Here is an 18,761-nt window from a genome sequence, read left to right as displayed (position 1 = left end):
CGCTCCACGATTGTGTTCTGTTTGCAAATCACGTAAGTATAAGCATGAAAGTTTGGAGTTTGCAAACTTTCATGTTAACGTCTTACGGTAATGTTTATGTCAATGCTTATGTGAATCATTGTGAATGATCCCATTTGGTAGCCTGGGCGAAAACTTCTGTGTTTATGTTACGGTTATGTTTAATTTTCATTGTGAACGGGCCTTAACAGAATACATACCAGCGCCGCCAAACCAACAATGGCGCAATTCTCCAACAATGTCTTGTTAATGTTGGATTGGCGGCACTGCTATCTGCTTTTGTTGCTTTTATTCACATCATTGAATCCGGCGTTCTTGTTGGTACACTCTTTAGTTCAAAGAATAAAAAGTAACTTATATAATATACTTTCTTAGCATTAAAAATATCCTAGGATGATAATATTCATTGCGTATTCGTTCTTTATCCTTAATACGTCATCAATAACTGTTTTCTGAGTCCAACAAGGTACCGTCCAGATAATATCTAGATTGCTCGCGACAGTTCCGCCAACATATGAGCCGTTCAGAGCAGAAGTGGTGTAAGTCAAAAATGGGTAATGAAGGTTAAAGTAAAAATTCTGCGAAATACAGCGCAAAGTAGCAATTAATATGTCTTTCGTGCTATCCACTGACTACTAATAGTTTAAATAAATTGAATATTAATTGCTACTTTGCGCTGTATTTTAGAGAATGTTTACTTTAACCCTCATTACCCATTTTTGACTTACACCACTTCTGCTCTTAAGGGCTCATATCATCTATAAGTAAAATGTTAATGCAATAAAGGTAAACTTCAGGGGACAAAATTGTTTTCTAGAGACAAAAACGGGGACGTTTATTCTCAGAGAATAATAATTGAAAATAAGGACTGACGCCAGAAATAACGGATGTCACTAACATTTGAAGAGTCCACTGCAAGAATGATGGATGTCACTTTCTTGTCGAAAATGAACCAAGACTGTCAATGCATAGCTTAAGACATATAGAATGTACATAGAGAGTTATATGGCATTAACACTGATAGTCATTGTCCAGTAATGATCGGAAAATCACAGTTAAGCTCTGAGCGCTAAGCATTTCAAACTTTCAATTCCTTCTCCTGCAAAATGTATTCCAAATGACATCCATCATTCTTGCAGTGGACTCTTCATTTATTACATACACACTTTCCGTTAATAATTTATGCCGTAAGATTTTCGTATTGTGTGTTTTACACGTCCGGATTTTCAACATTGTTCTCTAAGGTATTTAAGTCGAACGCTATAGCTAGCTTCAATATTCATTCAACGCTACTGTGACGTATGTTTTATCCATACACATTTAGTTGCTATACACCAGGTGATTTTATGGTTGATACATACTTTTACGGATGACAGAGAAGATCATTCATTCAACTTCCATATACATACCGGACCCCGTGTCCGAAAACGTTTCAGTCGGTAATACATTACATAATATGATGTGTGTGTTATCAGAATGCTTTATCTAGCCACAGTTTTTAGTGTAAGTGGTTAAGTAAATCATTGTTTTGTTATTAATATAGACTTAGGTGTTGTCATGGTGACGTTTGTAAATTGTACAAAGTTTATATTCGTAATGTTGTATGTACGCTGTGCATTATAATAAAACTAGTGGCTTGTGCAGAAAATGCTGCAAACTAAGTTCATTAGACGTTCAAATAAAAATTTTTCAATGAAGAATACCAGACATTTTGAAAGTTATTTGCTTCCATAATAATGAAACATACTCTCTCTGAATTTTTTTTAATGCCAAATATTTTTTCTTGAACCTATCCATCTTCAGTTTTTGAGTTTTAACGCGAAAACATAAGTAACAATGTCAGGACGATCAGTGACTTTTTCATGTGGGAGTAAAGCAATAGCTAATTCAGGTCATTGCGGATTGTAGGTGAAAGTTAAAAAAAAAAGTCACGTTTGCTATGCTTTTGAACAATAGACATAGCATCTTGGTATAGCTGCTGCATGTAGAGCTTGAAATGTAAAGGGTAAAATAATTTTATCCTGCTAAGAGATCTTGCTGAAGTGATCGGGAGACTACACAATTTTGTAGGCCTCTTATTTTATCAGTAAATAATACTTTTTGGTCTTTCCTTAGGAACTGTAATTTTTGCGCTCTCTCGAGCCAATACTGAAGAGAATGACGCATATAAATATCTACACCACACCGCCATTAAGTATATGAAAAAGACCCAACCTCACTTGATTAATAATTATAAAAATATTTAATTTTTAATAACTATTATTATCTTATAATAGTCGCCACTCAGTAAATTATAGAAATGAAATCTACTTTAAGATATTCTCTACATCTACTTATATAACCCCAAAACGTTTCACTTTCATATCATCAATATAACATTAGGGCCTAATATGTATAACTAATTAAAAATAGTCACATCATGGCATTAACTATAACAATATTTCATTTCTAATGGTAATAATATCATCAAACCACCTCACGTTTTGTAGATTTTAATATCCAATACACAGCTGTACTCAGAAAAATACACACCGCAGAATCAGACCTGTAAATTATTTTTAGCGAGTCTTGAAGTTTTTAATAACCAATTGAATTTGAACTCTAAATATGTCAGCAATCCTGCAAGTCATGGCCTTCGTGTTAACAGCCTATTGTTTATTGTAGTGTGTGTTTTGTTTTATTCTGAAATGAAATAGTTCTCAAAACTGACGAAAGATGGATTTTGAAAAATAGGAAAATTATGTAGGAAAGCTAACGCTTCGCTGAAAGTTACTATTTTTCTGAAAATCCTTGCATACCAAGCTTCAAAATGACGGATCATTCATTAAAATCCGTTCAGCCGTTTTCCCGTAATTTCCATTACCAGTTCAAATTATATAATATAGATGACGAACGTTACAATGTTACTTAAACCGATTAGCACAAACATCACATTTGCTATTATTAAGCGAAACGTTTCAGAACCGAGTTCCTCTATGAAAGTTGTTCATAATGATCTCTATCATCCTTACAAAATTTGTAACAAAGCCATAAAATTACCATGTATGTGACAGACAATATGAAAGATTTATTAGTCAGTATTACCAGTCCTAACAGCCTGGCCCATATTCGTGATAGTGCAGGCTTTATAGGTTTTTACACCGTGTTATAGACTCATCCTATGTTTCGAAGCTATGTAAGACTCTGTCATCAGGAAAACAGGGAAAGCGGAATCCTCTTGTTGGATTCGTTATCCAGGAGTGGATCTGGTTCTAATGGTCTGTTATCAAGTACTATTGCCCAGGATTGGACCACTGAATAGTATCTTAGAAAGCATGATGAAAAAGATATTCAGATAGTCAGTACAATATGACATAATATAATATTGTTTTATTTGGAGTTGTCTAATTGACATATCACAAATTTAAAATCAATGACATTTACATATGTAAATGATCATTGTGTATTATGAAAATTAAAGCAAACGTTTTCGCCCTTCGGCATCATCAGGCATTTTACGTACAATATCTTGTACATTTTATGTCTTTGTTGTGGAAAGCGTACAAACTGATTAAACACAACCTTTATATAATAATGAAACAACTATTTATGATTGACTTATGATGATTAACAATCTAAAATTTAAAAATGTAGGTATAAAATTTAACATATAATAATAAAATTGTGACTGTACTGTTGGTCTTATGTTTAAATTATAACATTATAAAATTGCAAACATGATAAAAACCAATTGATTCCTCTGTAAGCTTCATAATAGCTTCCATTAGTTGGATGTTTTTTGGTCTCGCAGTGCAGTACACACGTTCTTAAATAATATTTCACCATAAAAACGAGTGATGAATCACTGAGACCAAGGCTCGCAGCAAAACATCCAAGTAATGGAAGCTATTATGAAGTTTAAAGAGGAATCAATTGGTTTTTATCATGTTTGCAATTTTATAATGTTATAATTTAAACATAAGACCAACAGTACAGTCACAATTTTATTATTATATATTAAATTTTATTCATTCTGAATCACAGACGTCATAACAAAGCAAAACTATTTCACACACAACAACAAATACTACACCCAAACAGAAGGATTGCCAATGGGATCACCCATATCTAGCATACTAGCAGAGATATTTTTACAACATAGAACAAACATTCACCACGCAAATAAATAAATGGAGAAGAAATGTCAGAAGGAAGTGAAATAGGGAGAGGAGTACGAGAAGGATGCCCTTTATCATCTATACTGTTGAACATTTACTTTTAGTATTTAGTGAAGAACTGTCTTCAGACTTCGGAGGGGTGATAATAAGAAAACACACCCCGATCAAATTCTCAACACACAGATCAATTTCAGTACACACACACACTATTTGACTCCACTTTTCAACAATCAAACGCACCCACATAACAGGCAGAGAAGTTAGAGATGACGCCGAGATCTAGTAGGCTCTGAAGATGGTGATGAAGCACCGAAACAGCTGTAAGCCGCATATAATTACATAATTAACACGAGTAAGTCCGCTAATTAATCAATTACTTAAATTTTATACCTACATTTTTAAATTTTAGATTGTTAATCATCATAAGTTAATCATAAATAGTTGTTTCATTATTATATAAAGGTTGTGTTTAATCAGTTTGTACACATTCCACAACAAAGACATAAAAATGTACAAGATATTGTATGTAAAATGCCTGATGATGCCCGAAGGGCAAAAACGTTTGTTTTAATTTTCATAATACACAATGATCATTTACATATGTAAATGTCATTGATTTTAAATTTGTGATATGTCAATTAGACTGAACTCCAAATAAAACAATATTACATTATATCACACTGAATAGTAGCTCCATTCCTGGAGAACAGCTCTTGGTAACGGACCAACCGGCAGGATTCCCGTTTCTCCACCTTCCTGATATGGAAACTTATGTCAAAACGTTGGACGTCTCTACTTTGTTAACACTGTACAAACACTAGAAATGTTGGCACAATGTTGGAAGCCGAGAAGCTCACAAATAATATACAGGGTGACCCATAAGTAATGCCATTAATTTCAAGTGGTTATTCTTTGAGATATTTCAAACAAAAAAGCCAATATAATTATACTCGTTTTTGCTTCATTTTCAAGAAAAAAATATTCTACATGAAACATTTCATAGCACGTTTTGGAAAGCCATTGATTTAATTCACAATATGCTCAGTCAGTTTCAGAGAGTAATGTATTGTGATAATAAATTATTGAAATAATTTTATTTTTGTCCTTCAGATGTGCAGAAATTTGATCCGAACAAATGTAACATTTTAAAATTCCTTTGCAGAACGAAAGTTACATTCGTTCAGATGAAATATCTGTACATTTAAAGGACAAAACTAAAATTATTTCAATCATTTATTATCATAATACACTGTTTTCTTAAATCGGCTGAGCATATTGGAAATTAAATCAATGCCTTCCCAAAACACGCTATGAAATGTTACATATGAAACAGTTTTTATCTCTAAAAGGAAGAAAAAACGAACAAAACTGCATTTAACTTTTCCGTTTGAAATTTCTCAAAGAATAACCCCCTGAAATTAATGGAATTACTTATGGTTTATGCTGTATATTGGTGGTAATTTTCGTGCAACAGTACAAGATTAAAATTAAATATTGGCAAAAAATGAATACCACTTAGAAGTTAAGAAAAGTAATTTGAATTCGAGTTGTTATATACTCACCTATGACCATATTTGTGCTCTTATAATACAAAATACCTCTAAGTGTTTGTTATTGCTATTTGTAAAAGCCTGTACCCAAGGTCCTTAACGTAGAAGATAGCTAGGGAATTTGATTTTCGTGAGTTCATCGGTATGTTGTGTTCTTACTGCTTATAATATTATATTGCAGATGTCTGGATTCTAAGAAAGGAAAAGGATCTTAAAATACTCGGGTTCAAGCGGCTCTGTCACCACAATATACGAATTGCTCTTAATGTATGGGCATTCGGATATTAATAAGATAAAAACATACAATATAGTTTGATAATATTTTAATTCAGCACATTTGGTCCACATTATCGTAAATTTAGTTCATAAATTAGTTTTTACAATTTTAGAATAGAATTTCATCATTTTACCCGAACTATATGATAATTACACAACTATGATGAAACAATGAAATCTAATATTTCAAGAAGGGAAACACATTCCCGACAGTCACTTTCATCTGCGTACTTTGTTGTAACCAGAATTTACATTTCATTAATAGTTTCTCGAGAGAAGTTGTTCTCCATTCGTTTGCATACATTAATGTGGAGTTCCCTTTGTTTTTGAGACCAATGTTTGGAGAACAAGCGACTTTGGTGGTTCATGATAAGCTCCATAGAGCTACCACATTCACATTCCTCGTAGAATTCTTTTTCTAATAATTTTCCTTCTCAAGCTGCACTCTTCTTAACCCTCATAATAAATGGGCTCACTGTTTTCTAAATTGTAAATGAAAGTGTGCGTAAACTGTAGGCATGACTTATTTTGTACTCATAAGTTTTCTATTTTGCAAAAGAATACAGATTAAGTTACTGTGTTCCTCCGAGGATCAGGCAAACAGAATATAATTAACTTTAAAGGGAAACTTATCAGCAGGCTTCGAGACTTTGGACCCAATAGAGCAGTTCAGTAGGAAATCCGCACAACGGCGTACTGAGTATAGTGGTAAAGCGTACAGTGGGTGGGGGTACTGTAGAATGAATGCCAACAAATACGCAAAGAAAAACGCTCTGGATTTGAAGGTTCTGACGAATAATTTGGTTTTCATACAAATCTATTTTCAAACTGTGTCTGAAATTATTACACGGTTAGAAAAGTCAGAGCAAGAGATGCCGGAAGCCCTCAAATTAATTGAGGAAATGACAGAGACAATTAATGAGACACCAAGTACACCGGTTACTGAACGTGTAAAATAGAAGTGGAAATCAATTTTATGTAAAAATAACGGATATGGATCGCTGTGTAATATAAACAGCAAATTAGTGGACATAGAGTCATCCGAGAATAAAGAACTGCCTCTTAAAGACTGCAATGATGTTAGGTTTTTTCTTCATGTGACGTAGAGCGCAGCTTTTCACAGTACAAACAGTGTTTGGCAGATGACCGAAAAAGATTTACGTTTGAGACACTGAACATGTATCTTGTAGTACATTGCAATTCGGTACTGTAACTGTACTTCCTAAAGACGACCAATAGAATAAATGAAATTAAAATTGCTACATGTTTATCTCCACCATTAACACTGTGTATAATTGAATAAAAATGCTTATAAAAGACAGGAGAATAAATGCTTTTCACATTCTTTGACATTGTCATTGTGTAATGTATATTTACTTTCAGAATGTACATATGTGTGTGTTTCCCCATACTACCGTACTCTATTCTAAATAGCAACGTTGTTACCGCAACACATCTCTATCTACCTGCAACGGGTCAACAACCTATAGTACATGCACAGTAAACTTATTGTATCGGGTCCCAAGTCTCGAAGCCTGCTTATCAGTTATTTAAAATTTGATATCCTACTTGGTTTCTATAATGATATACGTACGATATAATACAGTACATTACAGTACAGTCACCACTGGTCAACATGTGTAAAATTAATATCATCCGAAGTTTTAGAATCTAATTCACTGTTTCTGACACACAAAGGCGAAAATCTCATACAAATACGGTTTCTCAAAACATGCTTCTGATCATAGAGAAGTTACAAAGAAAGACTAAGTTACCACATTAATAAACTGCCAAAATACTGTAAATGTTAAAGGAATCTGCATTTACTTATACCATATAATGTTCTTAGAAGCTCAAGTTTCCCCTAAATTTTACAAATGAGTGGTGTATGTAACGCCACCGTGAAAACAAGGGCCTGCTACTCGTAGCATGAATATATATAGAATCACAGTGTAAATTAGCATGATGGAATTTCCTGGACTTTATATTTTACATAGGACGTAACCACCTTTACCTCCGAGATCAAACATTTTGTCGTGAACCTCAAGAAGGAGTTTCTGCCTTCAGATGAAGATTATTCATTCTTCTTTGTCGTTTAAAGACAGAAACAAGCTGACAACAGCTTTCAGAACCACTGTTGTCGATTGTTCAGTGGAGTTCTGAGGGTAATGCTGAAAAACATTTCTGGAGAGTTCAATGCAGTGCATAAATGTACAAAATGCAGTCCAATATAAAAATGTCTTGAAACCACGCAACTGATGTAAAAAATGTATAAATAATTTAAATAAGTCAATATTCCGATATATTTTTCAATTTTATAAAAGGAATAAGCTCATTTAGCTAGACATTTAAACACACGAAAAATAATGTTTCTTATTTGGAACGGCTCTAACTAAAACTTTCAAGATGTTACGTTTTTAACACTGTAATAACGTTTAAATAAAGCAGTCTATGCAAAGCTACTTACCGCGGTTGAGTCTAAAATTAAGGGGAAAGGATGGTATTTTTTTGGTGAAAAATGAGTAAATTTAAAAAAAAAAATCTTTAAAATACTCTGTGATCTGCGTGGAATGCATAGCATAACATTTTGTGGGTATTTGATGCCCTTATCGGATGTTGAGTCGCCATGCTTTATGGATTTTAAAATCACTCGCCCACTTTTATTGTTGTTTCCGGTAAATTAAATTAAAAAAAAATGTTTTTTTTCTTTAAAATACCCTTTGATACGTGTGGAATACATTACATAATATTTTGTGGGTATTTGTGCCCTTATCGGATGTTGAGACGTCATTTTTAAACTTCCTGCGCTATGGATTTTTAAATCACACGCCCACTTTTATCGGTTTCCAGTAACTTCATTTTTTTTTTCTTTTTGCTACATTGCCAGACAAAAATGGATATAATTTCTGAACTATTAAAGATATATGCATGGAATTTAGAACACACATTCTTCAGACTATTAGAAAACGTTTCTCGGTAACCGAATTTTGTTATTTAATTTCATTTTAAAAATACGTTCGTTTCTTTGCAAGAAAGGAAATCAGAGAACTGTTATTAAATTTTAATTGTTTATTTTACAAACGTAGGGACTAATATCAAAATTCTGTCACAGACAGTTTGTAGAACATGCTTTTGCAAATACATTTCAAAAAGAAGTTTGAATCTATCTTTTCAAACGGTTTAGATATATCGGTTTTAATACAATCCTGCATTGGGTTTTTTTTTTTCAAATTTGGGCCCCCAAATATTTTTTTTTTTTTTTAATATTTGTATTTGGTTGAGTTCCTACATACAAAAAATTAATATTTTACACCAAATAGGAAAAAAAAAGTTTAAAAAAATACCATCCTCTCTCTTTAAGAGTGTTTATAAATAAGAAGATTGGCATATTAATTCCTCCTGTGCTTTCATCAAATACATATTGATTGTGGTCGTTGGAGGGGCGCACTTTTTGAGGTTCACGAGCTAAATGTTGCATTATAAATGTAAGAAACAATCACAAGGGGAAGTACTGAACGCTCTATTCCAGTCTGTTGAGGTACACAGGGCTATGCTCACATGGAAGTCTTCACACATGTATTACAGGGGACACATTATGACATATAATAGTACAGCCTCGCGGCCCGTGTTCGCAAATAATGACCAATGACATGTATCAGAATGCTCGTGTACCCTGTTTCCGAGAAACAAACGGTCACTAAGATATAAATAAAGAAATGGATCAATTTCCTAGGTCTACCGTTATTGATTATTTAGCGAATTTGTACGCGAAGGGATTCTGCCTCACATATAAAGGTACTTTCATGATATCTTGACTCACCTCCGGTGATCGTATTTAAAGCGTTAGATGGTGATCTCATTACCACAAATAAGTATATACACCGATTCAATTTCTATCTAAATTAAATGATCGTTATTGGTCATTATTTGTGAGGAACATTTGACTTGGATATGCAATGAATATATCATGTCTATATAGCCTAAATTATGTGGAAGTTCGGAATGGCGATAAGAGTAGCGACTTTCCACAGTTGACACGTATAAGGGAGCCAATACCTTCTTCTGAAGTGACGCTCGTCGGCCAACCAGCGTGTTACATGAAAGAGGATTTTGATTAAAAGTTTACACAGACAGAGGTTGTTGTTCACACATCACTACAGCACAGTCCGCAACCACTGTCGTTCCGTTCTCTTGTGCGCGCTGTCCTTGTTGCCACGTGACGTTCACTCGGCAGAATAGATGAAAATACTAAAGCTGTGTTGCTTTACTAGAAGGTTTCTTATCTCTACGCCAAGCGCAACGAGTGTCGCTTTGTTTAATACCTACCCGACTGTAGTTCATCAAGTATAGCGCAAGCTTGTGTCTCCGTCTGTACGTGATGAGAGGTGGGGTGCAGCCCTAACTATTACTGCGGCATAGGCTTCACGAAGTCAATGAGAGATATGAAGGAATGTTTCTATCGTTACCTTGGTGTGAACTAGTCGCGGACGAAGACGAACTCGTTGTAGTGGTTCCAGCGGTTCTCCTCGGAGTCGACTCCGGGCTTGAGCTGCTCGGCGGCCGCTCCTCCGGCCGTCCCGGAGCCGCAGCTGCCCGCCAGCTTGAAGCCCTGCTCCTGCAGCATGTCGAACGCCTGCTCGATGAAGGAGTGCTTGAGGAAGAAGCGCGACGTGTAGCGGTCGGTGAGGCCGTGGTCCGGGTCTCTGCTCTCGTTGAGGGTCTCGCCGAAGACGTCCCTGCACAGGGTCACGCGGCCGCACACCAGGATGCGGGACAGCTTGCGGAACTTGACGTCGGCGAGGCCGTCCCTGCCGAAGGCGAAGCTGCCGCGGTAGCCCACCGTGATGTAGCCGGGGGCGGAGCTCTTGGCGGGCGCCGCGGGGTCCGTGTACGCCTCCACGGCCTCCGCCATGGCGGGCAGGCGGAAGTACGCCGCCTCCTGCCGCAGCCGCTGCTTCTCCCGGAAGCTCTCCGGCAGCACGAGGGCCTGGTTGCGAAGGAAGTCCAGCACGTAGCGGAAGAGCACGCCGTCGCGGTCCAGGAAGTACTTGCCCTTGGCGTCCCTCGGCGGCGGCGACGTCTTGCCCGAGAACATGTGTGCCAGCAGCGAGTCCTGCTCTCGGGTCAGCGTGCTCAGGGCCGTGGTGTAGAAGACGCCGCCCACGTTGAGCTCCACAACGGGCGAGAAATCCGCCATGTCTACAGCGGAGGAGTCTTCTTGCATGTCTGAGCCTCAGCGTCGCCTCGCACCCTCTGCCTGAGCCATCACAGACACCAGTGCTGCCTGCTCACCGCCAACCGAGCGACTAGCGACTGCTGCACGGGCCGGATCGCCGCTCCGCTCCGCTCCTCTCCTCTCTCGCTCGCTCCGTCCCTCTCCGTGCCCAACCCCGCTTCCTTTCTCGCGCTACCTTCTCATTTCCCATCCTCGGTTTACATTTCTAGATTTCTGCATCCAAGATGTTCTCTCTTTCCTAATTTTAATATTCTTTTCCTCCGATGGAAATGCCGGGTTTCGCACTCCGTCTCGCTCCGTCCACTCTCTCTGTTAACCGTGTTTAGTGATCAATACAATCCACCGGTTGGTGCTCTGCGCACCCCCGCCGCGCATCCAGCGCCGGGCCGCCCGCCAAACGATTTCTATCGCATCGGCTGGAATTAGACAAATTCTCACCAGATCTTTCATCTCGCAAGCATTCACTACGCATCTCTTCATTAATGCAGGCTGTGCAAAAACTGCCTTCCGTACGCACAGCCCTCCGTATCCAAGCGCGCAGCAACTTTCATTTCATCGTCAATTTTACCAGCCCCATGTCCACCGCTGTGGAGTAACGGTTAGCACGTCTGAACGTGAAAATAGAACAAAAAAAAGATATTTTACTGAATTTCAAATTAAGAGTAAGATAATAATAATAATAATAATAATAATAATAATAATAATAATAATAATAATAATGTTTTATTTTCGCTGGCAGAGTTGAGGCCATAAGGCCTTCTCTTCCACTCAACCAGCCTTGATCAATACAATACATATTTAAATTACGAATATTTACACTACACTTAAAAGGTTCTCCAGCAATATTCTTCAGTTAAGTTTTAAGGACTAGTAGACTACATATTTATTTAAATTTAGATAAATCTATAAAATAAAGTAGTAACTTAATTTATGAGCTAATATAATTCAATCAATTATAATTAATTTGAGATTTGAGATAGCTAGTAAAATGATGAAAATTAATTTAATATAAGTTTACTAGAACTATGTTACAGGAAGAAAAGAAAATATATATATATATATATATATATATATATATATATAATATATTTCTACAATGAGATATTAATGTAATTGCCATTGCGACTTAAAGAACGTAGAACTTTGCACTCTTTGTCTTTACTCTTTTGAATTCTGCACACTTCAACACCAAATTACCTTTCGTCTCGTTTCTCTTATCTATACTCTAACCACGACGTAAATACCAGATCACTTATCTGTGGCACGCTAAGTATACCTCTTCATAGAACATCTTGTTATTCATCATCTTTTACAATATCCACCTCGCGTCAATGGAATTCCTTGTCACAAAGTATTAGGGGCTGCAAGACAATAAACACCTTTAAGAACAGCTTAAAAGATAACCTTATTAGCATTTAACTCCAATCATACTGATTTAAACTATCACTGACTACATTGTTACTTTTTTTCTTTAGACATCATCCTGATTGTGCTGTATTTTAATTGTCTCGTAATAATCTCTTTCTATTATCTAATATTATTTTAAATATATTAACATTCTATGTATTTTAGTTTAATTCTGCTACACAGTTTATTTCAGTGTTTAATTAATAGTTCATAGTATTTTGTTGTTTAATTTGTAAATAACTTTTGTATACATGTAACTCTCATCTAAATCAAATTGTTGGATTCTTTGTAAGTTCATGCATATGTATATACACTTTTTGCTGGTTGAGTGGAAGAGAAGGCCTTACGGCCTTAACTCTGCCAGCTAAAATAAATCATTATTATTATTATTATTATTATTATTATTATTATTAGAGGTTTTGTAAAACTATTTAGAGAAATTAATGATAATAATAAGAATGGGCAGACGTTAGTTTCATTATATTTAATAAATATTAATCAGCAATTAATTTGTTAAGTAAGAATTTATGTAATTTTGACCTAAATGAAGTTATTGTCCAACAGTCCCTTACATCACTCGGTAGCGAGTTCCAATTTCTAGCAACTGAAACTGTATAGGATGAAGAATATAAAGATGTCTTGTGGTAGGGTATAATGAGTAAATTGTTATGATGAAACCTGGTACTTAGCTGATGATATGCGGATAAATTTTAGAAACGAGAAGCCAAATAGATTGGGGTAGCGGTGCGCAGAATTTGAAATAAGAGAACAAGAGAATGCAGGGTTCGTCGATCGCTTAGCCTTAGCCAAGACAGAGTTTGGAAAGACGGGGAAACATGATCATACTTACGAATATTACAAATATAATAGCGGGCCCGGGTTCAAATCCTGGTTGTGTCAAGTTACCTGGTTGAGGTTTTTTCCAGGGTTTTCCTCAACCCATTACGGTGCAAATACTGGGTAACTTTCGGCGCTGGACCCTGGACTCATCTCGCTGGCATTATCACCTTCATCTCATTCAGACGCTAGATAACCACAGCAGTCGATAAAGCGTCGTAAAATAACCAAATAAAAATATTTAAAAAACCAGCCCCATCGCCCAGGCCAAAACTGTGAGAATCTAGGTAAATTAACCTTTGTGTTGTCTTCGAAACTTTGTCACATTATTATGGTGAAAGGATCAGTTCGACCCAGGGCTTGAAAAACAATGTGTTTATGTGACACTTGAAAATTCTTCCTTCTATTGAAGCCTTTGTACAAAAAAAAAAAAACGCATTGAATCTCAGTTACCAGTAATAATATATGGACATATAATTAACTACAAAATTTAAAGTAGGCAGCACTTGTAATAAATATCTTAATAAACTTGGTATAGTCCCGTCGCTCTAACTTCCGGCAGCCAATCGCGTTGCAGGTCGGCTACATTTAAACGTATGCGTCTTGTGATTCGCTGGTGAAGACGTTATTCATTTCTCAAGGCTCGATAAATACTTAATATAATCGCCCGCCATTTTGGCTCTTTCGTTGGCGTTCGCAGAAAGCACACGAAGACGTTATTTGCCGCTCAATTATTTCCTGAATTACAGTGCGTTTGATTTATTATCATAGGAGCTACGACATGATAATGTTTAACGGTGTGGCAAGTAGATTCCTCGTATGGTAGCCCGGCAACGAAAGAACAAAAATTGCGAACGATACTACCTACCTAGACTTTATAGAGCCTTCACTTCCTAAGACGTAAGCAAAGAGGAGGAGTCACGCCGGGAATAACAGCGTCGCGACTATAGAGGAATGTTTTGCACCTATTGCATTTTTGGGCAGTCTGTGTTGTCTCGGACATCCTGTATTTTTGAGTGAACATACTATCCTAATGTGTTAGAACCCTTAAGGAATCTATTGAAACTCATTATTTTCACGCAAGTTGAAATTTCAAATGTTCAATTTCCCCCCCCCCCCCAGTTCTCGAAACTTTTAAAACTGGAGCTACCTTCTTCTTGCAGCAAACCTTCAATTGTCGGTGATGCTTCGATCAATCTTTTCAGCGCTTTCAAGGAGTCTAAAAATAACTTTTCTGCCTTGGTTTGTTTATCGTGGTCCGTTTTCTGGCTTTCCTGTGTACATTTCCGCTGCATAAACTTGTGCTGTTTTTACGTCAGAACGTAACTACAACTTTATACCATACTACCCTCACAACATAAACGAACTGAAAGAGCAATGTCCTCTGAATAGCACTAACTGCTTATCTACTGCAACATCCTAATAAGGACACGAACTTTTTTGGTTTTTTTTTTTTTTTTTCAAAAAAAGATATCTACATAATAGCAACCAATTTATCATGATGTCGTCTAACTTGTCGGTCTTCATTACTGTCAAATCTGCTTATAGTATGGAAAATTTGAAGTGACGTTATTGCTAGGAAACCGGGTCGATCATTCTGATTGGTGTAGTATGTAGCCAGTCGGCGATGTATGCAATGGAGGGGGTAAGAAACTGGCCACCTTCCCCATTATATCCTGGCTTAGTTGCCTCATAAGTGGAGTCTTGTTAATATCACTTGTGAGGTTCAGATCTGTCTTCGGACAGTTCACTAAACCAATGGTTCCCAACCTTTTTTGACTGACGACACACTTTACTGAATGCCCACGATATCGCGACACACTTATTTGTTTTATTAAAACTAATGATATAATAACAACCAGTGCTTTTCTTCTGGAGAAAAAGGTGGTGGAACTCTGTGTAGAACATTTTATAGCGGACGGGGAGATGATTACTAGGGACCGGATTTTTATGTAATATCAAGATGTGAAATATGTACATATTTATGTAAGAAAAATAAGCTGAATATGTAGCAAAATATGTAAAATTATGAAAATATTGAATATCAATATCTGGCAGATATAGGATAGTTAAGACTCTCCAGTTGTGATTTCATAGAGCACCCGACTTTTTTACCGCACACTTGACACATTACTACTTTTCCACCTGTAGTTAAAGCTTCGTCCATCGCAATTCATGATCTTATTTTTGTCTTAGGATTGAAGATACAGGGGCCATTTTAGTTAGCTACATGCATTTTAGCTACTCCCTGTAAGAAACAAAGTACCTATTAAAACCTCAAGCTGTAAGCAGTTAGAAACTGTTGTTTGAAAAATGATATTCCTGAATAATTTCAAGGGAAAAATTGTTCCGGGACCTCTGGTTGAACGTACCAGCGCTCTACCACTGAGCTACCCGAGAACTCCACCCGACACCGTCTCAACTTTTCCCTTTATATCCACACAACTCGCGTGGGCTGACGGAACGCCAGAGACCCACAACGAGTGCACACAAACTCTGTGTGACTTGGAATTGTGGTTTTTCTGTTAACGTAGACATTGACGTATATATTATGCAAATCTAGTCTTTCAGGTGAAGCTCCCTGTAAAGCAGATTTGAATATTATTGCCCTATATTGCCCTATATTATATTCAAATCTGCTTTACAGGGAGCTACAGCTGAAAGACTAGATTTGCATAATATATACGTCACTGTCTACGTTAACAGAAAACCACAATTCCAAGTCACACAGAGATTGTGTGCACTCGATGTGGGTCTCTGGCGTTTCGTCAGCCCACGCGAGTTGTGTGGATATAAAGGGAAAAGTTGGGACGGTGTCGGGTGGAGTTCCCAGGTAGCTCAATGGTAGAGCGCTGGTATGTTCAACCAGAGGTCCCGGGTTCGATACCCGGCCCCGGAACAATTTTTCCCTTGAAATTATTCAAATCTGCTTTACAGGGAGCTTCACCTAAAAGACTAGATTTGCAGTGATATTCCTGTCTCATTCAGAAGGGTAGGATTATTCCAGCCGAGAACCATACTTTCTAATTGCTCGGAAAATCCCATTTCCGTATAGCCTAGGTCTACTAAATTTAAAGTAAAGAGGTCAAGCAATAACCTGAAAAGCTATTTATTTATTCTTTGAACATCTTTCCAGTTTGTTCCTTTATTCCAGCTTCTTTTCAAAAGTCGGCTACTTTATTGCTGCTCATGTCAGACTTGACACGGGTTTTCCATGGAAGGATTAGGAAGAGGGTGGGTAAGGTTCCAAATTGCATGGGAACGGCTTCTTATGACGTGTGCAGAACATTTATAGTTCGAGACAAATCATTTCGTCCTCGTTCCACTTCACTGCATGAAGGCAACGATACTTTCTGAGTGATTGTACAATACAAGGTAGTTGTATGAGAAAGATTGTCTTTTGTTCACTCATATTTACAGTGGGCGGTATGGGGTGAGTGCCTCTATTACTTTCTGGAACTAAGGACGTTATGTTTCGTCCCGAAAGATATCCTTTCTTGGGTAGACAAATAGGCTTTTTAAATCTGTGTATTTCAAATTGTAAACTTCCCCAGCAGAAGTCCCCCCCCCCCGTTTTAGAGGAGTAAAAATGAATAAAACTCCTAAATATGTAGATTTATGTAATATCAAGCCATAATATGTAATGTGGGGTAAATATGTAAAAATATGTAATATCAAATTTTAATATATTAATGGTAATTACAAGATTCGCAAAGATTTGTTATTTATGTACGGTTAGGTTGAAATGAATGTAATATGTAATTACATAAAAAAAATCCGGTCCCTAATGATTACCGTTCACTGCACGAGAATTTTGTCGTTTTTAACCTCCTTCTTGTCCAACTAAGACTTTTGAGGTCTAAAAGGAATTCAAAGATAAATAATATTAAAAACATAGTTATTCACACACATTTCGGTTCCATGATGAAAAATGTAACAAAAAAGGTACCGGAATGCCGTTCCAGAGCGTTCCGTCAGAAAAGAGAACTAATAACAATTTCTATGTAGTGTCGGACATCCAGTGTTGCAAATAGGTCGATGTTAACACGCAATCGAAAATTCTAAAACCTCTCTATTCTGGATGCCCGATAAAAGATTTTTATTATCTGTTTTGGAAACTCACATATTTAATTAATGTGAAGTCTGCGCTTGGTGGGTTGCATAAAGTTTATGGTTGACAGGCCAACACTTAAATCATCTTCAAGATGCAGCAGTCTGTTACTTTGTTTAGAGTTCACTATTTTCATGGTAGAAAATGCTGATTCACATTCAGTAAATATGACTTTGAAAACGGCAGTTCTATGTCTTTTTAGTTTATTCGGCACCATCGACTGATTTGACAAAATATTTCCGCTTGTAAGACACGCGGGGTTTTGTTTATATTCATCTCCACGCCACGTAAAACCATATTGCAAGTATTCATCATTGTAATATTTACGGAACGCAGTACGTTTTTGTGAAAGCATATGATTATGTCTCGTGACCAGAATATTGTACGAAATGGAAATATAAAAATTGGAGATTTATCCTTCGAAGAGGTGGAAAAATTCAAATATCTTGGAGCAACAGTAACAAATATAAATGACACTCGGGAGGAAATTAAACGCAGAATAAATATGGGAAATGCGTGTTATTATTCGGTTGAGAAGCTCTTATCATCCAGTCTGCTGTCAAAAAATCTGAAAGTTAGAATTTATAAAACAGTTATATTACCGGTTGTTCTGTATGGAACATAGGTTAAGGGTGTTTGAGAATAAGGTTCTTAGGAAAATATTTGGGGCTAAGCGGGATGAAGTTACAGGAGAATGGAGAAAGTTACACAACACAGAACTGCACGCATTGTATTCTTCACCTAACATAATTAGGAACTTAAAATCCAGACGTTTGAGATGGGCAGGGCATGTAGTACGTATGGGCGAATCCAGAAATGCATATAGAGTGTTAGTTGGGAGACCGGAGGGAAAAAGACCTTTGGGGAGGCCGAGACGTAGATGGGAGGATAATATTAAAATTGATTTGAGGGAGGTGGGGTGTGATGGTAAAGACTGGAATAATCTTGCACAGGATAGAGACCCATGGCGGGCTTATATGAGGGCGGAAATGAACCTTCGGGTTCCTTAAAAGCCATTAATTGTAAGTAAGTAAGTACGTTTTTGTGAACCCTGAAGGGAACTTTCGCTCACATTATTTGAATTAGCACTGTTGTCATCTAACCCACAACTTAATTCAGAATGAGTTTTTTTAATTAAAAATTTGTTCATAGAAAATCTAAATAAAGCA

The 18,761-nt window shown here is 36.7% G+C and overlaps 1 protein-coding gene across 1 annotated transcript; it reads right to left on the bottom strand.

The window, feature by feature from the left end:
• Positions 1 to 6,033: 6,033 nt before the first annotated feature.
• Ktl (BTB/POZ domain-containing protein Ktl) lies at positions 6,034 to 11,550 on the bottom strand. Its single transcript, XM_069840472.1, has one exon. It carries the CDS (start codon positions 11,223 to 11,225, stop codon positions 10,479 to 10,481), a length of 747 nt encoding a protein of 248 aa, XP_069696573.1. The 5' UTR covers positions 11,226 to 11,550; the 3' UTR covers positions 6,034 to 10,478.
• Positions 11,551 to 18,761: the final 7,211 nt, after the last annotated feature.

The sequence above is a fragment of the Periplaneta americana genome, chromosome 11 (assembly GCF_040183065.1).
Source record: "Periplaneta americana isolate PAMFEO1 chromosome 11, P.americana_PAMFEO1_priV1, whole genome shotgun sequence".
Taxonomy (NCBI): domain Eukaryota; kingdom Metazoa; phylum Arthropoda; class Insecta; order Blattodea; family Blattidae; genus Periplaneta; species Periplaneta americana.
This window is presented reverse-complemented; position numbering and strand designations above follow the sequence as displayed.